The following is a 24,565-nucleotide window of genomic DNA, read 5'->3' on the forward strand; positions in this document are numbered from 1 at the left end:
ATCATTTTTAATAATTTATAATGTATTTTCTAATTGTGTAATTTAGAATATATTTTAAATGTAGATATACATTTTGAATTATATTTTGGAATTCAAATTTACATCATAGATAACATTAATACAAGATACATGAAAAAAATTAAAGAAACTCATGCAAGTATGAAATGGTAATCAAAATGTTAACTTAAACATGATAATAATTAAATAAGGTTTTGTCAAGTTTGAAAAATTAATATGAATACAAGATATAAGAAAAAATTTACTTACACAAATAATATTCAATTCTCGGTTTTTAAAATGATTATTTATTTGGTATATCTTTAACAAAAATATATTTATTTATTTTTCAAACTTTTAAATATACAAACATTTCCCATACTCTAATAAACAACACTTATTTTTTGTATTTTTAATAAACATTTATGTTTTGTATTTTTTTAATAATATATACTCATTTTTCTTATTTTTTTTATCCAAAATAATTTTTAATTTAATTTATAAAACATTTTTTATTTTAAAAATTATTTTTTATTTATATAATTTTTATTTAAATCTTAGTCAGTATGATATTTTAAAGTATAACAAGAAAAGTAATCTCAATTTATTAAAAATAAAAAAAAATGATATTTGTTTAGCACAGAAAAATGAGTAATTATTAGAAAAAGTTATGAATGTATTGAAATGTATATTTTAAAATTAGAGACATCCCACATGCACAACTATAGTAAGATATAGTTTGATTGATTGCTGATTTGTTGACGTGTCTCATATAACTGAAAGCGATACTAATTAATGTCTGCTGTTCCGGTACATTGGGAGACGACAGTTAGATCTCATTTCTCTTTTCTCAAGTTTTCAGTGTCAACTAATTTTTATCAGAAGATAAAAGGGATACCAATTATTTTAAATTAACAAATTCAGAATTTGAAATTATAATTTTAGATTAAATATTGTAGAAATAGTTTATGAAACTTTTAATTCAAAACTTCCTGAGAAAAAAAATTTAAAAGACTATAATTATTATAAAATATAAAGGACAAAATAATCATTTCAAAATAAATGAAGGGTCCAAGAAGAAATCTAAGCCTCCCTTTGGGGTATCATTGAATCTGGAATTCACTATTTGAACTAGTTCTTGAAGAGTTTTAGTAGCTACCATACTCGACCTAAACATTTTTACATTCAAAATCATAAAGAGAAAACAGTACTGCTAACAGTTTTTGTTCATTGTGAAACATCCTTAAAAAAAAGGTAACACGTGGAAAATTGGTCAGAATCTAATTAGATCTCTGAAGAGTATAAGTTTAATAATATAACAGGATCAAGGAAGTTCTATTCTCCATGATGCCATTAAGAATCTGCTTTCCCAGCCGTAAGTCAATTTTCCAGTGCATCAAAGTTGTGTCTAGACAGTTTTATGCTGCCAATAAGAGATTCAGCCGCACCACTTAAACCCTTCCTCCCAACCAAACTCACCCCGAAATTGCGGTTTAAAATTCTCATCCTGTTCTCATCCCCCTCCACCTGACTCAACTCAATGATTCGCTTCTTTGAGAGCAAGGCATAGAGATAAAGATTGCCAGCACCTCCAATCTTAACCCTCAGTAACGAACTGGAATCAAGATCATTCAGTTTTGGATCATACAAAGCAGAGAAGCTACCAAATGCCATATCAGGTTTCAAAAACAGTTTGTGCAAATCATCATCCTCCTGGATGTTACTTTTTGATGTGTCAGGTATAGAAGACCTCCTCTTTGCCACTCTCAAAATGTTTGCAGCCTCTCTCATTCCACTGAGAAACGCTCCATGCATAGTTGCAGGATACTGCTTGCTAGTTGCCTCTCCAGCAAAGAACACTCTTCCATTCCCAACACTCTCTGCAAGAATGTCATAGTCATCTCCTGAAGACCCAACAGCAACATATGAGTAAGATCCGTACGCAAAGTGATCCTTCCCCCACCGAGTACACACTGCCTGAACAGGTTCCGGAACAACAATCCCCTTTGGATTAAATATATCCTTCAGAATGTCCAACACCCTTTTCACAGACTCCACCGGTGACATCATCTCAAACCTAATTGCAGCCTCCCCTGCAACAAGAGCCACCAGAAGCGGACCCCCAGACACCGAGGAGTAGCTATAGAACAGAAAAAACTCACCCCTCATACTCAAATCCTCAGTCAAATGACCAAAAGTATCAATGTCCCCGCCCCAGAAATTATATGGAAACAAAATTGCAACCTTGTTCAACAACCCAAACCCCAACCTACGAATAGCATCCTTCTTCCTCTGAGGAAGTTCAGGCACAAACTCAATATCCCCCTTCTTAAGCACCCCCAATGGCACTGTACAAAGCACCATATCCCCTCTGAACTCCATCCCACCAGCAGAAACCGCCACCCCATCACTCCCATACTTCACACACTCCACAGTCCTCCCATAGAAAATCGGCAGATCCTCTGCCAATGCGCGAACAAATGTCTCATTTCCCCCTGGAATGAAGCAATGATCACCCCCCATCTCATAGGGATCATCCTGATCCCAATACGCCATCGACAAATTGGACATGAGAGTTGCATTCGCGTACTCCAAATTTGCAAGGTGCCAATTCAACAGCATCCTCTCCTCCTTATCCTCAGCGACCTTGTAAACCCTTCTGAAAGCCTCCAATGCCGTCCCCAATGGCACATCCACCGACTTCACCTCCTCAATCATTGCCTGTCTGAGCTTACAAACCCTCTCTAACAACTTGTTAAACGAAACCTCAACCCTGGAGTCAACTTCAGGGTCAACACTCCTGCCATCAGGCAAATACAGAGGACAAATATCCCTAACCTTATGCAATGGCAAACCCAATTGCCTAGCAAGTACCCCAAGAGGGTTCCCATTTATACCAGTGAGGACACTGCCACCGAAATCTGCTGCAGCCTCAACACCATCACCACTCATCTTCTTCGTCTTGACCCTCCCGCCGGGTCGGGTCCTACCCTCCAAAATCACGACTTTAAACCCCATAAACACTAACTGTCTGGCTGCAACCAAACCCGCGAACCCAGCACCGATCACAATCACCGTTCCTCGATCAGACCCATCGAAAGGTTTCAGCTTTAGGGTTTTTATCTCCTGCGCAAGGCCGAAGTTAATGTAACCGTGCTCCAGGAGGAATCGGTACGCGGTTTCAACCAAACCCTTGTGCTCCGACCGGATTGACCGGAGGGCCCGGTCGTGGGTTAACCAGACAGAAACGTTGGACCGCCACCGCGCCAATATGTGGTTTCGGACGACGATGTAGTTCGATTGCTCGGAGCCACCGACGGTGGAAACCACGTTCGCTTCGATCTCTTCCTCGGTCAACGAGTCCACGGGGAACCCCACCGAGATCGCTATTAGGGCTTCCACGTCGCAGTCCTTGGCTACGTCGCTTCGGCGAGTGGAGGACGGAGCATTGAGTTCCGTGAAGAACTTCTTGCGACGGCGACGTTTTCGCGGCGGTGGAACCGGGTCTTGTCGGGTCGTGGTGGAGTCTGGGGATTCTGGAACGGCGGGCTCGGGCGTCATTTGGGTGGGGAGGGAGGAGTCTGGGTCTTCGGAGGAGTTTTGGGGAGACATTGCGACGTCGTTTTCCGGCGATAAGGTTTGTGACGGTGGCGGTACCGGAGGATGCGGCGGCGGCGGCGGCGGCTCCGTCATTGTTAGTGGTGGGTGGTGATGAGTGATGGCCAGTCTGATCTTTCGCTCTTAAATTATTTTTTTTGGCAGGTTTGGATAAAGAAGACTATTTATTATTTTCCTTCTTCTAGTATCTGACCCGTATATACACTATATAATTAATTATATATCTCTTACTTTTTTGTAGTTTCCATTTTTATATTTTTTTAAATTATAATTTTGGTCTAACTTTGGTCTATACTATAACTGCTTACATTATTTCAGTTAAGAAGTTTTTGATATACTTTTAGTATTTTTCATTCCGTTTTATATTTTCATTAATCTTATAATTTTATAGAAGACCCTATTTTTAATCATCCTTTGTATTGATTACTTTTCTATTAAAGTATCTTAAATTATTTTGATTTACAAACAGTAAACACTATAAATTGTCTCTTCTTCTTTTCCATGAAAATTTTAAAAAATAGACTTTAATATTTAAAAATTAAAACTACACTATCAATGTCCTCTCTCCATCCATCAATTACTTAAGAGTTTTGAAAAAAAAAATCTTACAAATTAGTTATATGAATCTTATATTTAGAAAAAAAAGAGGATATAATAGTTTATATAAAAGAACTAAGTACACTTTCTCCAGTACTTCCTTTCAAACAGTATTATTAAATGAAATCCACTCAAAACCATCAAAAACACCAATTTTGAAGGTTTCCAAAATAAGAGAAAGTGTTGGTGGTGACATTTTTCATAGTGAAATAGAGATTGGAGTATAAAATAACCTATTATATCCATTACTCTTCTAAGTTCCTATATTTTGTGTGTAACTCTACATTGGCTGTTTTATTCGTGGATGCCATCTATGATTTTAGCATGAAAGGATCTAAATAATACAAGTTATATTGTTTTCCTCAGAGTAAATTATAGCATGGTATCAGGGATAAAACTGTTTTTCTTTCTCAATCTTCTGCTTGACATGTCACAGTCTGCTCGCTTCCAACCAATTTTCTGCTTTGCATTATCGTACACAACTAAGTATCCTCTGAATGAAATGTCTGCAAAAAACACCCCAGTTGAGTTATTCATCATCAAACACATTAAACACAAATATACAAACATCATAGGCTAAGTGAAGTAGTGTAAGATAAATTGGAGATAACAAGAAATGATCATACAAAAATTTCAGAAATGGATGAGGATGGATTTATCATCTATCCCTGCAGTGCAGTTGCAGAGAGACTTGAAATTGCAGAAAAAATCAGTTACTGTTTTCTAAAACATTGGTATGAATCCAAACCAAGAATATGTGAAGGATCTACATAGGAAGGAAAATAACCCTGTATTTGCAATCCAATCATTGACACTTATACCACTATAAGGTAAAAAGAACACAAAAAATAGAAATTATTTGTAAGCTTTCAGGTTTTCATAAGGATGAGAGTACCTCCAAGAATGATTGAGGATCCATCATTTACATCACTACCATCAAGGATACCCAAGCACACATTCCCTTTGTTCTGCAGCAAAAAGGTAGTTTTTTTAGAATGAATGACAGTAACAAAATCAGTTGGAACAAAAGTTGTAATAGAAATATATGATTACACTAATGATCAAGTAACCCTCTGGAGGTATCTGAAAAATTGTGGACAAAATCCACCACTTGTTTCCAAACCGAAGAGATAAGGTCTTGAAGTAATCCTTGACATCTTTGACAGATCTGCATTCATGTAACATGGATTTTAGAACAAAATAGTGTCATTTCACCTTGTGTAATTACTGCTTTACAAATTAAGTTACTTTAGTTATTATAAAACCAACATTACAAATGCAAAAAATTATTGCACCTTGAGTAATTTATCTTACTTGATTGGGAAATTTGCTTGCCAGCAAATGGGTAAAGTAGTATCTGAATCATCTTGAACGAGTTTCAAGCCAGAAACTTCATTAAGCTGCACCGATAGGTATAAATAATGAATTTGTGGTGTTCAAGAACAGACTCAAGAAAAATGTACAAAATGGTTGCAGATTGATAAATGTAAAAACTCACAGAAGCAACAAGATCCAAGTATGCTTCTTTTGGGAAATATGTATAAGAACTGCCACTGTCAAAAACCACCTTTCCTACTTTGCTTTGGCCATCAAAACTGAGTTGCCGATTTCCATAATTTATTCCAAAAATCTCAGTTTGGTATAAATCCCTATAGATTAGAGTGCATTCCACATGAGAAGAATCAGAACAAACATCAGAATAGTACTCAGCATCAGGAAAAACACAGTTTCACAATACATAAAAACATTTTCAAATGAAAACACAGTTTCACAAAAGAATATCAAACTCACTTCATAATTAAATGGGAATAATCACATTCCTAATTAAGAAATCATACTCACGTAGTAAGGGTATAGGCCATTGGTACCCAAGTCATACCCCAATATGGCAAGAAATCATCACCCAAAAACATGTAACCTCCACCAACTTCATCATTGCTCAAGCAATGACCAACCACATTCTTAATAAGCCCTTTACTTGCTAACTGGTTAGGTAGGCTCACTTTTGCCCTGCTCAGTCCCATGATTCCATCTGTCTTTGCCAATGTGTTCAAAAGTAAGCCTTCTTGATCATATCCACACCTTAATACAAAAGTATAGCATTGAATGGATCATAAATTTCTTACAATACATTATTGCCAAAAGAAAAAGGTAGAGCTGCAAAAAAAAGAAGAGATTCATACCCAAAAACAAAATTTAGCTTGATTTTGGATCCATTTTTAGATACAAGATGAAGATCGTCTCTAATAAGAACTCCCAAGGAAAAACTCCTATCTGCATATTCAATTTCATAGTCACACTGTTGAAAACTTTCGTGATGTCCATTCTTCTGATTTTTCTGAACATCCAAGCAGAGAGAGTCCATGGTTGATACTACATTGGATCTTGTGGGCTTGTAGAGGGCATGAGCTCCCTGAATTAATTTTATACTTCAAGTAAATACAGTTCTCCAATCGCAAAAATCCACCAAGGCAAAATTTCATAAACATCTACTATTTAAGTTATATCTATGCTCTATAGTTCCTGTTGTTGAGAGACATTTTCTACCTTATCAGCTTACTTTGACAACATACATAAAAGATGGCAACATGTGCTATATAAATATTTCACACATCTACCTGAGGTGTATTGATATTTGATTAATAACAAAGTATACCTTTCCACAACTTCTGCAAGGAGCATCACACTGCATCCAGGTTAAGTCACTCCCTGTATCCACATCAAGAAAATAACTTCTTGGAGGATTTCCAACACGTAAAATAGTGAAATACAATCTGCAAGGAAGAACATGTTGCTAAGTCATCTCATCAGAGAAGGAGTTACCAAAAATCAGTAGTTCCTATTGCTTATCATACAATTGCCCTATTCTTTTTTATAAGCTAACTAAATATTATTAATGCATAGAAATAGCTCGGATGTGCCATTATATAAGGTCCACAAGACAAAAGGGCAGATAAATATCAAACACTTATACCCCTACCAATTTTAACAATGACAAAAATATACATCTATATTTGATCTCTTCTACCTAAAAGCATCCAATCTGCCCTATGTACATTTGATAACATGTATCTTTACACCAGCATCGTATTTTCCTTTCACCAAATATGCACATACACAACGCATAATAATACATTTCTTCTCTCCGAATTTGACCTATACCTCTCTTTTCATCTCGTCCTTTAACAAGCTCTTGCATTCTGAATACAGATGGTAATGAAAGTGCAAAAGGACAAAAGGAAATGTACTACTATAATAATGGGTATTAAAGAAATTAATGGCTAAAAACCATTTTTCTTTCTTTCTGAATTTCATAACAGTAGTAGTGTAATTACAGAAACAGTGTTGCTGATGCAGTTGCAATTAAAGCTGAAGCAGAGCTTCTATATTAATTATTAAATCACTAGGTAAAAAAGAAACTTTTAAATTCTTCAATTTTACTTTTGTTGTTCCTCGTAAACCCAACAATGAAATCAGGAAAAGCAACGATTTTGATCATACCCGTCCGGAAAAACATTGCCACTGACAGGAAAAACCGAAGAAGAGTCAACGGCCACAACCTCGGAACCAACCCTATTTTTTGTTTGTGTCAAAATCTTTTCTTTATGAACAAGCTTCCCCAGTTGGAGCTTCATGTTCTTCTGCCCCAAAGCACCAAATTTAGGATACAGAGGGAACAAATATGATCCGGGTTTGCCATCATCATCACTATCATTCTTGGGGCCACTCAGTTCCAAAGTGGTGGTTGAAGAAACAGAACCATAGAGAAAGAGAGCAAAGAGAAGAACACCAAAGAAGGAGAAAAGCTTCACTGGGGTGGAGTGGAAGAGTCCTCTGAGTGAAAAACTAAGCTGAGTATTAGACGGGTTGGAGTGAAGGGAAGGATCAGTGTTGTTGTGATCATTGAGGTTTGTTTGGTTTTGGCCTGGTTGTTGAAGAATTGAGGGTTGAAGAGAAGAAGGGTCAGAGAAAGTAAAAGCAGTGATGGTTTTGCCCAAAGAAGGGTTATCTGGGGGTGGAAGGGAGATTATAACAACACCTTTGATCTGAGGAAAATGATCATCTTCCATCTCTGCAGCAGCAGCCGCAGAAGAAGATGAAGAGAGAGGGAAGAGATGAATGAAGAATGTGTGTAGCTATACCAAGCAGTCTCTAGTCTACTCTCTCATATGATATCAGACAGGACTTGGTCAATGCATAGTTACTCTTATCTTAGCAGCAGAAAACGTGTTCAGTACTCTGTTTACTCAGAAGAAGGTTCCTTCCAAGCACCAAGAAATAACCACCTTAGAAAAATGTTGCTGTAATTGTTGTCTTAGAATTTTTTATTGTTTTTGTTCAAAGTATTACTCAGTTTTGTTTTATTTTTATCACTTTGAAAATATTTTTCTAGGTCTGGTTGTGGTTAAAGTCCTTCTTATTTAATTAGGATCAATTAAATCTGAAGCATTACAACATTCGATTTTAGCTGTCCAATTTTTTAATCACTTTAACTCAAATATTTGAATGTCATAATTGTATTATTTTAATTTCTAAAATAAAATATATGCGTAATCATAAGACCTCCTTCTTAGAATATAACATCAAATATGAAACTTTAAGTTATAAAATAAAAAAAATATTTTTATATTTTGAAAACATTAACACCAACGAGGATTTTGTGTAATAATTTTTGGAACAGAGATTGCGTAAGTAAAATATATTAAAAGATTAAAATTATACTTTTAGATATAAAAGACTCGTCTTGATAAAATGTGTATTTAAGTAATTAAAATTATAATTAAGAAAATAAAACGTCTTAAGTATAGTTTATATACAGTGTTTTTTCATCCATTTTTACGTTTCCATTTGAACTTTTATGTTGTAAAATATAGAAGATACTTGAAATTTTGCAAATGTTTGAGGTGATTTATATTGCAACTTGTCATACGTTGGAAAATGAACCCAAAACACCTCCTGTTAGTCATTTAAAAGGCACCCAAACTCTGATGTGTTAATACCAGGTGTCAAGAATGGAAGATTCGAGAATCAGACAGGAGAGTGTACGTTTGTTAGACGTGGGGTAGACAAAAATAATTTTTCTGAAAAACCCTGCTCACTCTCCTCTGCATGCACCTTCTCCTTTCCAAACTTTGATTTCCATTTCTCTTTTTTCTCTCTAGAAACTTCCCCTTCTCTCTACTGTAACTCATCTTTCTCTTCTCCGATCATCATTCAGAGACCGTAGAAGTATTCCCGGCGTCGTAAGCTTCATTCTGAACCGAACAGTTCCAGATTCTGAAACTATTTGAAGAGTTTGGTTGAGCGTTGAGAGTAGAAGAAATCTTAATTCCGCGAAGTGAATTTTATTCTGAAGGACGTACGTTCACACTATCCAAGTAAGAGAAGCTTATTCAATTTAATTCGTATGTTTGTATTGTGCTGTATGTACGTTCTATGAGCTGTATGAAGCATGGCTTTGTGATATTTGATTTTTGATATATGATAATGATTATGAGCTGAAGTATGAGGAATATGAAATGTACTATGAAATGAATATATGAAAATATGAAATTATATGCTGAGAAATGAGTTTAAATGTAAATGAATTTTGAATATAAATTTCCCTATGATAATGTTCGTTTGTCATTGAACGGTCCTTGACCGTTTAGTTTTTCTAGTAAACTTCTGTGAAGTTGAATTCTTTCATTTGGGAAGAATTCTAGTTGAGGACGAACGCCCTCTTGTAATAGTGTTACGTTTGAGCGTTCGGCCAAGCGTAGATGCCCTGAGTGTTATGAGAGGAAGTGAGAATCTTGTACACATAAAATTGTATACTTAGTTATTCTTAAATCCTATCTCCATCATCTCGTATTATATTTATTTCCATTACTATTTCTATTATAAGTTTAAATCAGTGAGTGGTCTCGACCCAAGCTCTCGTAAAGAGTGGCGCTCGGTCTTATACCGAACGCTCGTACTCGTCTTTGATTATTAAACTTGTGGAAACAGCGTTCGTCCAAATTCAGTAAATTCTTTTACCGGGTTCGGTTCATTCGTTCCATGATATATCTATTACATTCGGTTTTTCTCTCAAAACGATAGTTAACCTCTAGATCTCATTCTATTCTGAAATGGGAATTTCTGTTTCGTTTTCATGCGTTCGTCCTCGTTCTGATTGAGGATAGAACGTTCGGTAATTGGTGCCTTTATAAACCTTTGAACAGAGAGGATATTTAATTTATTGACAATAAAGATGAATTGGAAAAAAAATTGAAAATGAAAGATGAAATTGAGAGGGATCATGAATGAAATAAGAAGAGAATGTGATATGAATGAAATGATGTGAAGTTGAACGAGCGTTCCGGGGAGGAACGACTCTTGGATGAAATTGGGAATTGTAAAGTATGAATGTGGACAAAGCTTAGCTGGCGATTCATCCTGATATTCCGTGGGTACTCGTCCTCAAGTAGAGGAGAGTAGTTCATGCGTGGGAATGACAGGAGGTCCTAGTCCTTAGAGGTACTTTGGATGGAACGGACTAACCTTGGGAATGACAGGAGGTCCTAGTTCATCGTAGCTACACAAAATTCATACAGTCCGGACGGTCGGTCTAGTAATAGGTCTTGTTTGGATTATATATATTGGAATGTATTTGATATGTTTGAATGTGAGAAATGCATGTTATTACTTGAATTAAATTAAATAAGCTTACCCTGTGTTTTTCATTGTGTTGTCGTGTCTTTGTACGTCCGTCTTGTCTTTACAATGATCATCCGTGTGAATGTGAGCAGATGGAAGCGCGCTACTGGAAGAGGCGCTGGAAGAAGACAATTTGGAAGATGCGAACCTCGTAGAAGTTGAAGTAAAGGTCGAACCGTAGGACGTTCGGTTTGTAGATAGTAGTTTTGTATGAAGTGACCGTTCGGTCACTTCCTTCTTCTTTTGTTATCTGACCGATCGGTACCTCGACTTTTGTAAGCCGTTCGGTCATGTTTCCCTTAATCTTGTACAATTACTTTTGATTCGTATAAGACTGAACTGATATATTACCAATTGTAATTATTTCTAATGTATGGTTTATTACTGTATTTTTGGGGATATTACACAACTAATATCTAGTATTTGTTTCAGACATATTGTTGACTTATAATTTTTTTCATTGACATTGAACATTGAATTATTTTTTATTGATGATGACAAATAAATATAAGGTGAATGAATATGTTTTCTCTGTATAAAACAAATAAATTAACACAAAATATATATAATAAATAAAATTATCTGCAATAAGACTAATTCATGTAGAATATGGTAGTTAGGACTCCTTTATTATATAACATTTTAAATCATATCAACCAATTCCATAACTTAGTAGTTTGTAAAAAGTAGTTCAGAAAAACTCAACTGAACTATTTTTTATCATATCAAACTGCAGTGAAGTGCGTTGAATTGATCTAAACTACATGCACTAATTTTAACTCATAAAGTTTAAGTTTTCAAACAAATCATAACAGAGCAGATCACAATAAAAAAAAAACTGCCAACGAGCAGTGGTCCAAGGATTGCATTTTCCAAGAGCTGGTTGAGCTTTTTGATGCCAAATTTGCTGACACCAACAGACTTTGCCAAGCCTAATCCGCAACACTCTTCCATAGCTTCCCATATTCCTTTCATGTCAAAGGAGGAGATCACATTCTCCTTTAATATATCAGCTGGCCCTCTGGCTTCACGTTTCAACCTCACTGGTCAATGAATCAAATACAGATCTACATACTCCAACCCCAACTTCCTAAGTAGTTTCAGGGAAGTTTACATAACATGCAACAGGAGAAACAAAACTTGATAAGAGGATGCTACCTCTTCACCTTTTTCCATCTTTCTTCTTTTTAATTGAACTTGCATGAACACCTGTGGGGCTTGGTGACTTTGCATTCTTACTCTTGACAGGACCTTTTCCTGCTTTTGATTGCTCTGTCTGGTCTACGATTTCTGCTTCTTCTTCCTAGCATTCAAAAAATAAATGAGATGAAATACTAAATTTGAATAGTATTAATGAGGTAATTAAACCAATTCAAGGGAATAAAAATCCTCTCACCTTAGAAATGGTGACATTGTTTCAACCTATGTAGTCGTTTGATCCTTCCTTACTTTCTGCCTTGGATGAGTAATCAGTTGCAGTGCTATCATACTGGTTTAAGAAACATACTATGCTCTGATACCATATACGGGTGACAGAGAAAAGAGAAGACAGAGGATGACAAAAACAACACTGAATAGTCTGTATTGTAGACAAAATCTAAACAAAGCTAACAGTTTTCTCCTTCTCCAACTCAAAATCTGAAAAGAAGAAAAATAAAGTCCTGAAACAATAGTAATTGAAACAATGCGGCAACGCATCATAGATGAGAGATAACCAAGTCAATTGTCGCGTAGAGAAACACACACTAAGAAGAAAGCTATCAATATTAATGGCAAACTGGAAAAAGCGAAACGTGGAAGTGAGGTTTCGATGATAACTTTCCAAAAGGCGGATACGACGGAGATCGGAGAAGAGGATGGAGAAGCGGTGGATTTGTCCCTCTCAGGTTCGGATCCGGATCCACCTAAAGGAGCCTCCATTTTGCGGTGCAGTGTCTGAATTGGTTGAAGAAATTGTGGTGTACTTTCTTCTTTTCTTTTTGGTGTCTCGGTTTCGGGTTTTGTATTCGTCTAATCGAAAAACGGATCTGAATGTGTTGCAAAGTTAATTAAATTAAGTAATATTAGCTTAGCTTAATACCTTTTATTCATGTTTTATTTTGTCAATAACGAGTGATTTAGCTGGGTTCATAATTTGTACCATTGTTATCAATTTTTTTCATTATCATGAGTAATTTTTACATCTACAGGTGCAGTTTTGAAGGAGACAGGTTCTTCCTTGTAATCGTTGGGCCGAGTTGGTACTCTGGGCTTTGAGCCCCCGCACTGCTCAATTTTTGTTATTTGTTAATTTGTCTGTTTATTTATTTTAGGACAAACTTTTATGACTTAATAGTTAAATCTTGAATTCCTAACGTTTGAGGTGAACTTAAAAAAAATAAAAATGCTATTTTAGTAATACGTAAAATATTTGAGGATTATAATATTTTTTCAAAACTGTTTCCAGCCTTTAAAAATGAATTTGAGAAATTAAACTTTTTTTACAAAATAAAAAAATTAGGATTTATTTCTAATTTTGAAGAGTAAAACCATTGATTTGTTGTGTTGAGAAATGGAAAAAGAAGAAAAGAATTGCCAAGACAATTTTACACGAAAGATAAGTGTTTAATAACATTATTCTTTTGATTTTACCCACAAGACAAGAAACAATTAACACAACACAATCAAGGAAACACTTCAGACAGTAGAAAGCCAAATACAGTACTTTGAAGGAAAAGCAGAAACAGATGATTGAGAGAAACAAAAAAAGCAGAAAGAAGTAAGGTGTCCATGAAAGGTAGAGTTGAGGAGATCAATATCTAACGAGTCATGGCTGATGCAACACGTGGAGCTTCCAGGTTAGCTTTTCTCATTCTTTCCTCGTTTGCCTTCCAACCTAGAAAAATACATATGCAACTAATTAGAGGACCTTGTCCAGAAACCAAATATGTGTGCGTAAGTTGTTGATTGAGTAATTATATATACCTAATGAGGGGTCAAGTCCACGGTTTTTAAGTTCCCTGTGCTCTTGGCAAATAGCACAAACTAAACAACAATAGTGAACGAAGCAATCTGAGTATGGTTCTTCAGGTAAGTTGTAGAGAGATCTTAGCTTGATTCTGAATTTGTATGAATATAAGCATCCCAATCCCAAACAGCCAAGCCCAAAAAATATCAAACTTGCACGTGTAGCAGCTGCCATTAATATTTTCAACACATTAGGAAACTAAGTAAAATATACTTTTGACTATGAAGTAACTTCCAAGTGGAACCATTTAAAGATTTCAGTTTACTCACATGTTCTTCCCTGGTCTATAATTTCCGCATTACGACCAAAGGTGAAACTAGGACAGAAAAACGTAAAACAACCTTGATGAAAACAAATGGGAGAATGTTAATATAAAAGACATAGTAATAAAAAAGACACGGTGTGAATAGAGAACTTACAATTTCCTTTGTCGTCAAAGCAATCGTATAAACCAGTTGTCCATTTCCCAGTTGGTGGAGCATTGCTGTTTCGTTGTTGTGCTATCTTACCTTCAACCTCGGACATTTTGAAGCAGATATAACAGACACAGAATATATTTATATATCAGATTAAGAGATTAGAAACTCTATGCAACTTTTTCCTAGTTCACTACATTATCTTGCATATATATAGCCACTGGAAAAGCTCCACAGAGTTGCATTATATATATATATATATATATATATATATATATATATCTATCTATCTAAGGCTGCATAATGAATAAGCTCAAAGATTGACATAAGAGTTATTCAATAAAATTATCAATGTACTTGGTGATAATGGAAGAGGTACCTCTTCGATTATTCATTTATTTGAAAAAAGAAAACAGTAATATTAGATTGTGATATATTAAAGACATTATCTTGAAAAAAAAATTGTAGTAGTGAGGAAGAATCCAATTGAAGAAAATCCAACAAATTTTGTCACTAAATGATTTTCTTCATTAATTTTAAACGTTGTCTAATTTTATTGAAGATGATTAAGCAAAATTTGGTATCATTAAGGACTAGTACTTTAAAGTATCTGTGTGAACGTGTCAATGTACTATTTCTTTGTTAGACATTTAATTATGTTTTTTTAAATGACTTTGCGTTTATCTTTTACATTATTATAAAGCAATATAAAGGAGGATAATTAAGTAAAAAAGTAATTTTCAGAATAGATTAAGAATTACAAAGCAGAGGAGTCGTAAGAGAAGTTCTATAAAACTAATTAAGGTGTAGTTGAGGTAAAGGAAAATTACGTGAAAACTTAGAATGTTGAATTTTCAATTGTTATTATTGATTCTAAATAATCTTGTTAATTTGACCATATATCAATTATTATATCTACTTTTAGTTATTTGCAAGACAAAATTAATTATATTTATACGTATAATACGGTATCTTTCAAGTGGATGTTAGATGTGGATAAAATCTAGGTGCATGTTGTCTTTATTTGGATGTTATTTCTTTGATTTTAATTGGTTATATTTTTCAAATATTATGTTTTGTTGTTTGTAGTTATTTGGAGGTGGTGAATGGTTGCAACAAAAGCTATGTTTTATGTGTTCCAAAGGTGACTTCTTCTTGATGTAATTGATTCATGAGGTGCTAGTAAGGGCACATCAGGGTGAAGCCTCAGGGTCTCCTTCACAACCATATCCAGATAACTTAGTTTTGCCAAATCAATCTCCTCCACCATCTTCTTCATTCCAACCACGTCTTTAAATATTGAATTATTTTATATATATATATATATATATATATATATATATATATATATATATATATATAAAGTTCTCTACAATAAGACTAATTCATTTAGAATACAGTAGTTAGGACTTGTTAACATTTTAAATCATATCAACAATTCTGAAACTTAATATTAGGTAGGTGGACAAAATCAATGGTAATGTTAAAAATTGTATAGAAAGAAAAAATAGTTTGATTGAACTGAACTAAAAAGTAGTGTAGATGAACTGAACACATTGTCAAAGGAGGGGATCACATTCTCTTTTAATATATCAGCTGCCCTGTGGCTTCAGGTTTCAACCTCACTGGTCAATGAATCAAATACAGATCTGCATACTCCAACCCCAACTTCCTAAGCAGTTTCAGGGAAGTTTACATAACATGCAACAGGAGTAACAAAACTTGTTAAGAGTATGCTGTTGGTATCTAAGAAAATTATCTCTTTTAATAACTAACTTTGAAATACAAGCTCACACAGAATACTTCACTCTTTCTTTCTCACAACACTCTAAAAGCTTACATACACCACTATATTTCTCTCTTCCCTCACGGCACACTACACAAGCACTATTTATTTTTCTTTCACTTCCTTGATATTTTCACACACACGGTGCTTCTATTTATAACAAAGCAAAGACAAAACAATCCAAAACATTTGTGGCAGTGGAGTAGACTGAAAATGGTGGACACTAGGATTCAAGTAAAATCCAAATTATAGTGGTATAGTGGGCAACGTAATGGAGCATAATGGATGGAGCATAATGGAGATAATGATTGGAGAAAGTGGAAGACCCATGATGGGTGGTTGGTTGTCCACTAAGTTTATTTTACAAAACTCCTCCATAAACTTAATGGACTTTGTATCCTTCTATCATGCCGATCAACTTCCTTAAGTCTTGAAATGACCTTGTTGGTAATGGTTTCGTGAATATATCTACAATTTGCTTCTTGCTCTCTACATGTTCAAGTTCCACGCTTCCTTCTTTCACTTTTCACGGATGAAATGAAAACGAACATCAATATGCTTGCTTCTCTCATGATTTACCGGGTTCTTTGCTAACTCAATTGCCAATCTATTATCTACTCGGATCAACACCTTTTCTTCTTACATTATCTCCAAACTTTTCAATAGGTTTCTCAGCCATATTGCATGTCGGACACTTCAGGATGCTGCCACATACTCAGCTTCACATGTGGATAGCGTTACGATGGGTTGCTTCTTTGATAGCCAAGTAAATGATGTATCTCCCATGAAGAAAACATAGCCAGTTGTGCTCTTTCTATCATCTATATTTCCACACCAATCACTATCTGAATATCCACTAAGCCGGTAATGATCTGAGTTGGTGTACAATAATCCAAAAGACATGGTTCCCTTTACATACCTTAGTATCCACTTTAGTGCTTTCCAATGAGAATACCTTGGCTCCTCCATAAATCAGCTTGTGATTCCTACACTTAGCATCAAGTCTGGTCTTGTATTTGTTAAGTACCTCAGACTTCCAATCAAACTGCGATACCTGGTTGTATCAACTTGATTTCCATCTCCGTGTTTGGACAGTTTTGTTCTAGGTTCCATAGGAGTAGAAACCGGATTGCACTTCATCATCTTTTCTTTCTTCAATATCTCCTCAACATACTTCTTTTGAGACACAAAAATTCCTTTTGTGCTTTGGTCCACCTCCAAACCAAGAAAGTACTTCATAACACCCAGATCAGTCATCTCAAATTCTTTTTTCATCACCTTCTTAAACTCTACGACCAACTCATTTCTGCTTCCCATGAAGATTAAATCATCTACGTATAGAGCAACGAACAACATATCTCCTTTGTTCTTCTTTAGGTATAGAGCATGCTCATACGGACACTGCTCATAACCATTCTTCTTGAACTGGGTGTCAATTCTCTCATTCCAGGCTCGAGGAGCTTGTTTCAAGCCATACAATACTTTCTTCAGCTTCAACACTTTTTTCTCTTCACCTCTTCTCATGTAACCGAGAGGTTGCTCTACATAGATCTCTTCTTTTAAAATTCCATTTAGAAATGCTGATTTCACATCCATATGCTGTATCTTCTATCTGTGTTGTGCTGCTAAAGAAAATAGTAGTCGGATTGTCTCCATTCTTGTTACTGGAGCAAACACTTCATCATAGTCAATTCCTTTTTTGCTGTTTATAACCTTTCACCACGAGACGAGCTTTGTAACGTTTCACATCTCCATTTGCATTGATTTTCTTCTTGTATACCCATTTTAAGCCAATTGGTTGAGCTCCTATGGGTAGATCTGTCAGTTCCCAGGTTTCATTTTTTTCAATTGAGCTGATTTCTTCGTTCATTGCTTTCTTCCATCTTCCATCGATCACAACCTCTTCAAATTTGACATCTTCTGCTCCTGTCAACAAACATATTACATGTACCTCATCAGTGGAGTTGTAAATGTCTTGTAAACTTCGAGATCTAGGTTGCACAGGTTCATCTTCTTCATCAGAATAATTGTTGATTCTCTCAACTATAGTCTCCAGGTTTCTTTCAGCAGCTTTCTTAGATATTGTTGAGTTCTCTTCTCCAGACTCCGAGTTCCATGATGACTTTTCCTTCATGTTGTCCCAGCTCCATTCACTTTCCTCATTAACTTGGACATCCCGGCTTACAACTACCGTGTTTGTAATTGGGTTATAAAGTTTGTATGCTTTTGCTTTTTCATCGTACCCAATAAAAACATATTTCTTGCTTTTGTCTTCTAGTTTTGTTCTGTGCTGAGTAGGAACATGACCATAAGCCATACTGCCGAAAATCCTAAAATGGCTGACATTCGGCTTTGTCCCACTCCATGCTTCTTGTGGAGTTATTCCATTTAGTTTAGTATGTGGACACCTGTTTTGCACATAAACTACACATTGTACTGCTTCTGCCCAGAACTTCTTTGGCATATTCTTCCCTTTAAGCATGGTTTGAACCATATCAAGAATGGTCTGATTCTTCCTTTCAGCAACACCATTTTGTTGTGGGGAGTATGGAGCTGTAAGAAATCGTTTTATCCCATGTTGTTCACAGTATTCATTAAACTTTGTTGAAGTGAATTCACCTTCCCTGTCTGATCGGATAGCTTTTATCTGTTTGCTGGTCTCCTTCTCCACCATTAGTCTGAACTTCTTAAATGCATCAAAAGCTTCTGATTTCTCTTTTAAGAAATATACCCAAGTCTTCCGAGAGAAATCATCCATGAACGAAATAAAGTATTTCTAACCACTGAATGAATCAGGAGAGATTGGTCCACACAGATCGGTGTGTATCAGACCAAGTTGTTCATCTGCCTTGAACTCAGTTGACTTCGGAAACTTAGTCCTCGGATGTTTTCCGAGTATACACTCTTCACAAAACTTGTTTTCAAATTCTACATCAGGTAGTCCGCGTACTAATTGCTTCTCTAATAGTTCGGTCAGACCTCCAAAGTTCAAATGGCCAAAACGGAAATGCCATACCATAGCTTCGTCCTTCACGTCACGCTTTAGACACTTATTTTTAAGAATATTCAGCTCCAATTTATACATCCGGTTTTTCTTCATTTCTACTCGGGCAATCAGACGACCGCTTTTATCTTTCAAATATAGTACTCGATCTTTTATCAGAACTGAGTTGCCTTTTTCCATCATTTGACCCATGCTTAAAATATTACTTTTCAACTCGGGAACATAGTAGACATCCCTTATTTCTCCAATCCGTCCATCCTTCTGCATGTGTCAGATTGTTCCACGTCCTTTTACAACCACCTTGGAATCATCTCCAAATGAGACATGTTCGATTTCAACCTTGATGAGTTCGTTGGACAAACTCTGATCTCCGCACATGTGGTTACTTGCCTCCGTGTCTAAGTACCAAACCGAATTGTTTGAATAGTTTGGCACAAGCTCAGCTTCTGGATCTTTTGACATCAATAAGATCCCAATTTCTTCATTGGTTTCCTCAGTAAGAAAATTTGTTTCCTTTGTCTTTTCAGCCTGACAATATTTTTCTATGTGGCCTGGCTTCCCACAATTATAGCAATTTCCTGATCTGCACTCGTTTGCGTAGTGGCCAATTTTGTCACACCTAAAGCATTCAATTCCTGACTTAGATCGACCTTATCGGCCTCTTCCTTGACCACGACCACGCCAATTCTGTTGTCTAGTCTGGTTTGTGTCGGCTTCAAATTCATCTCTGCCACATCCACCTCTTCCTCTTCCTCTAGGATCTTGGCCCTGAGTGTTCCAAGTTCCTCTTAAGTCAAGTTGCACTTGTAGTGCTTGGTCAAGAGGTTCTTTCATTTTTCTTCTCCTTTGTTCATGGGCCTCAAGTGACCCAATAAGCTCTTCAACTGAGAGTGTTGAGAGGTCCTTCGATTCCTCTTGCTTTCAAAATCATCTGTTAGTGATCTCAAAATTTTCTCTACCACCCTGCTGGTGACAATTCCTCTCCATTTTTACAGATTTGATTTGCCACTGCTTCCACCCGAGATATATACTCGGTTACTCTTTCTTTTTCCTCCATTCTCAAACTTTCAAACTCGCCTCTGAGAGTTTGAAGCCTGACTTGCTTCACTCGGTTGTCACCTTTGTATACTTTCTCCAGAATCTGCCATGCTTCTTTTGAAGATTTAGCATTTACTATCTTCTCAAAGCCAGATTCATCCACAGCTCGGTACAATATGTATAGAGCTGATTTATCCTTCACACGCGTTTTCTTCAACTCTGCAAGTTGGGCAACCACCTGTGCTTCGTCATCTGTGGGTTCTTCGTATCCAATCTCCACTACATCCCATACGTCTTGGGATCCCAAAAGAGCTCTCATTTGCACACTCCAATTGTCATAATTAACTTTTTTTGACAACTGGGGTAGAGACATACTGTTTACAAAGTTTGGCATTTCTCACTCTCTCCTTTTTTAACTCGAACACTCATACTGTGAAAGCTCTGATACCAAATTGTTGGTATCTAAGAAAATTATCTCTTTTAATAACTAACTTTGAAATACAAGCTCACAGAGAATACTTCACTCTTTCTTTCTCACAACACTCTAAAAGCTTACATACACCACTATATTTCTCTCTTCCCTCACGGCACACTACACAAGCACTATTTATTTTTCTTTCACTTCCTTGATATTTTCACACACACGGTGCTTCTATTTATAACAAAGCAAAGAAAAAACAATCCAAAACATTTGTGGCAGTGGAGTAGACTGAAAATGGTGGACACTAGGATTTAAGTAAAATCCAAATTATAGTGGTATAGTGAGCAACGTAATGGAGCAAAATGGATGGATCATAATGGAGATAATGATTGGAGAAAGTGGAAGACCCATGATGGGTGGTTGGTTGTGCACTAAGTTTATTTTACAATGCTACCTCTTCACTTTTTCCATCTTTCTTCTTTTTAATTGAACTTGCATGAACACTTGTGGGGCTTGGTGACTTTGCATTCTTACTCTTGACAGGACCTTTTCCTGCTTTTGATTGCTTTGTTCTGTCTACGATTTCTGCTTCTTCTTCCTAGCATTCAAAAAATAAATGAGATGAAATACTAAATTTGAATAGTATTAATGAGGTAATTAAACCAATTCAAGGGAATAAAAATCCTCTCACCTTAGAAATGGTGACATTGTTTCAACCTATGTAGTCGTTTGATCCTTCCTTACTTTCTGCCTTGGATGAGTAATCAGTTGCAGTGCTATCATACTGGTTTAAGAAACATACTATGCTCTGATACCATATACGGGTGACAGAGAAAAGAGAAGACAGAGGATGACAAAAACAACACTGAATAGTCTGTATTGTAGACAAAATCTAAACAAAGCTAACAGTTTTCTCCTTCTCCAACTCAAAATCTGAAAAGAAGAAAAATAAAGTCCTGAAACAATAGTAATTGAAACAATGCGGCAACGCATCATAGATGAGAGATAACCAAGTCAATTGTCGCGTAGAGAAACACACACTAAGAAGAAAGCTATCAATATTAATGGCAAACTGGAAAAAGCGAAACGTGGAAGTGAGGTTTCGATGATAACTTTCCAAAAGGCGGATACGACGGAGATCGGAGAAGAGGATGGAGAAGCGGTGGATTTGTCCCTCTCAGGTTCGGATCTGGATCCACCTAAAGGAGCCTCCATTTTGCGGTGCAGTGTCTGAATTGGTTGAAGAAATTGTGGTGTACTTTCTTCTTTTCTTTTTGGTGTCTCGGTTTCGGGTTTTGTATTCGTCTAATCGAAAAACGGATCTGAATGTGTTGCAAAGTTAATTAAATTAAGTAATATTAGCTTAGCTTAATACCTTTTATTCATGTTTTATTTTGTCAATAACGAGTGATTTAGCTGGGTTCATAATTTGTACCATTGTTATCAATTTTTTTCATTATCATGAGTAATTTTTACATCTACAGGTGCAGTTTTGAAGGAGACAGGTTCTTCCTTGTAATCGTTGGGCCGAGTTGGTACTCTGGGCTTTGAGCCCCCGCACTGCTCAATTTTTGTTATTTGTTAATTTGTCTGTTTATTTATTTTAGGACAAACTTTTATGACTTAATAGTTAAATCTTGAATTCCTAACGTTTGAGGTGAACTTAAAAAAAATAAAAATGCTATTTTAGTAATACGTAAAATATTTGAGGATTATAATATTTTTTCAAAACTGTTTCCAGCCTTTAAAAATGAATTTGAGAAATTAAACTTTTTTTACAAAATAAAAAAATTAGGATTTATTTCTAATTTTGAAGAGTAAAACCATTGATTTGTTGTGTTGAGAAATGGAAAAAGAAGAAAAGAATTGCCAAGACAATTTTACACGAAAGATAAGTGTTTAATAACATTATTCTTTTGATTTTACCCACAAGACAAGAAACAATTAACACAACACAATCAAGGAAACACTTCAGACAGTAGAAAGCCAAATACAGTACTTTGAAGGAAAAGCAGAAACAGATGATTGAGAGAAACAAAAAAAGCAGAAAGAAGTAAGGTGTCCATGAAAGGTAGAGTTGAGGAGATCAATATCTAACGAGTCATGGCTGATGCAACACGTGGAGCTTCCAGGTTAGCTTTTCTCATTCTTTCCTCGTTTGCCTTCCAACCTAGAAAAATACATATGCAACTAATTAGAGGACCTTGTCCAGAAACCAAATATGTGTGCGTAAGTTGTTGATTGAGTAATTATATATACCTAATGAGGGGTCAAGTCCACGGTTTTTAAGTTCCCTGTGCTCTTGGCAAATAGCACAAACTAAACAACAATAGTGAACGAAGCAATCTGAGTATGGTTCTTCAGGTAAGTTGTAGAGAGATCTTAGCTTGATTCTGAATTTGTATGAATATAAGCATCCCAATCCCAAACAGCCAAGCCCAAAAAATATCAAACTTGCACGTGTAGCAGCTGCCATTAATATTTTCAACACATTAGGAAACTAAGTAAAATATACTTTTGACTATGAAGTAACTTCCAAGTGGAACCATTTAAAGATTTCAGTTTACTCACATGTTCTTCCCTGGTCTATAATTTCCGCATTACGACCAAAGGTGAAACTAGGACAGAAAAACGTAAAACAACCTTGATGAAAACAAATGGGAGAATGTTAATATAAAAGACATAGTAATAAAAAAGACACGGTGTGAATAGAGAACTTACAATTTCCTTTGTCGTCAAAGCAATCGTATAAACCAGTTGTCCATTTCCCAGTTGGTGGAGCATTGCTGTTTCGTTGTTGTGCTATCTTACCTTCAACCTCGGACATTTTGAAGCAGATATAACAGACACAGAATATATTTATATATCAGATTAAGAGATTAGAAACTCTATGCAACTTTTTCCTAGTTCACTACATTATCTTGCATATATATAGCCACTGGAAAAGCTCCACAGAGTTGCATTATATATATATATATATATATATATATATATATATATATATCTATCTATCTAAGGCTGCATAATGAATAAGCTCAAAGATTGACATAAGAGTTATTCAATAAAATTATCAATGTACTTGGTGATAATGGAAGAGGTACCTCTTCGATTATTCATTTATTTGAAAAAAGAAAACAGTAATATTAGATTGTGATATATTAAAGACATTATCTTGAAAAAAAAATTGTAGTAGTGAGGAAGAATCCAATTGAAGAAAATCCAACAAATTTTGTCACTAAATGATTTTCTTCATTAATTTTAAACGTTGTCTAATTTTATTGAAGATGATTAAGCAAAATTTGGTATCATTAAGGACTAGTACTTTAAAGTATCTGTGTGAACGTGTCAATGTACTATTTCTTTGTTAGACATTTAATTATGTTTTTTTAAATGACTTTGCGTTTATCTTTTACATTATTATAAAGCAATATAAAGGAGGATAATTAAGTAAAAAAGTAATTTTCAGAATAGATTAAGAATTACAAAGCAGAGGAGTCGTAAGAGAAGTTCTATAAAACTAATTAAGGTGTAGTTGAGGTAAAGGAAAATTACGTGAAAACTTAGAATGTTGAATTTTCAATTGTTATTATTGATTCTAAATAATCTTGTTAATTTGACCATATATCAATTATTATATCTACTTTTAGTTATTTGCAAGACAAAATTAATTATATTTATACGTATAATACGGTATCTTTCAAGTGGATGTTAGATGTGGATAAAATCTAGGTGCATGTTGTCTTTATTTGGATGTTATTTCTTTGATTTTAATTGGTTATATTTTTCAAATATTATGTTTTGTTGTTTGTAGTTATTTGGAGGTGGTGAATGGTTGCAACAAAAGCTATGTTTTATGTGTTCCAAAGGTGACTTCTTCTTGATGTAATTGATTCATGAGGTGCTAGTAAGGGCACATCAGGGTGAAGCCTCAGGGTCTCCTTCACAACCATATCCAGATAACTTAGTTTTGCCAAATCAATCTCCTCCACCATCTTCTTCA

At 35.3% G+C, this 24,565-nt stretch overlaps 4 protein-coding genes and 1 pseudogene across 4 annotated transcripts; all 5 read right to left on the reverse strand.

Moving 5' to 3' along the window:
• Window positions 1-1,076: 1,076 nt before the first annotated feature.
• LOC108344615 (lysine-specific histone demethylase 1 homolog 1) lies at window positions 1,077-4,254 on the reverse strand. The gene has a single exon (XM_017583045.2). The coding sequence runs from the start codon at window positions 3,688-3,690 to the stop codon at window positions 1,378-1,380; it is 2,313 nt and encodes a 770-aa protein (XP_017438534.1). The 5' UTR covers window positions 3,691-4,254; the 3' UTR covers window positions 1,077-1,377.
• Window positions 4,255-4,407: 153 nt separating this feature from the next.
• LOC108344618 (aspartyl protease APCB1) lies at window positions 4,408-8,417 on the reverse strand. Its single transcript, XM_017583051.2, has 9 exons — window positions 7,714-8,417; window positions 6,869-6,986; window positions 6,396-6,625; window positions 6,055-6,294; window positions 5,711-5,861; window positions 5,527-5,612; window positions 5,266-5,380; window positions 5,108-5,180; window positions 4,408-4,718 (listed from the first exon to the last, which is right to left on the reverse strand). The coding sequence occupies exons 1-9, from the start codon at window positions 8,280-8,282 to the stop codon at window positions 4,585-4,587; spliced, it is 1,716 nt and encodes a 571-aa protein (XP_017438540.1). The 5' UTR covers window positions 8,283-8,417; the 3' UTR covers window positions 4,408-4,584.
• A 5,059-nt stretch (window positions 8,418-13,476) lies between these two features.
• On the reverse strand, window positions 13,477-14,537 carry LOC108323587 (protein PLANT CADMIUM RESISTANCE 7-like). The gene is made up of 4 exons (XM_052867216.1): window positions 14,320-14,537; window positions 14,170-14,241; window positions 13,858-14,067; window positions 13,477-13,768 (listed from the first exon to the last, which is right to left on the reverse strand). The coding sequence occupies exons 1-4, from the start codon at window positions 14,423-14,425 to the stop codon at window positions 13,692-13,694; spliced, it is 465 nt and encodes a 154-aa protein (XP_052723176.1). The 5' UTR covers window positions 14,426-14,537; the 3' UTR covers window positions 13,477-13,691.
• A 6,187-nt stretch (window positions 14,538-20,724) lies between these two features.
• LOC128193808 (uncharacterized) lies at window positions 20,725-21,780 on the reverse strand (annotated as a pseudogene).
• Window positions 21,781-22,443: 663 nt separating this feature from the next.
• LOC128193543 (protein PLANT CADMIUM RESISTANCE 7-like) lies at window positions 22,444-23,505 on the reverse strand. Its single transcript, XM_052867217.1, has 4 exons — window positions 23,287-23,505; window positions 23,137-23,208; window positions 22,825-23,034; window positions 22,444-22,735 (listed from the first exon to the last, which is right to left on the reverse strand). Exons 1-4 carry the CDS (start codon window positions 23,390-23,392, stop codon window positions 22,659-22,661), a joined length of 465 nt encoding a protein of 154 aa, XP_052723177.1. The 5' UTR covers window positions 23,393-23,505; the 3' UTR covers window positions 22,444-22,658.
• Between the last annotated feature and the right edge of the window lie 1,060 nt (window positions 23,506-24,565).

This window comes from Vigna angularis, chromosome 8 (assembly GCF_016808095.1).
Source record: "Vigna angularis cultivar LongXiaoDou No.4 chromosome 8, ASM1680809v1, whole genome shotgun sequence".
NCBI lineage: Eukaryota > Viridiplantae > Streptophyta > Magnoliopsida > Fabales > Fabaceae > Vigna > Vigna angularis.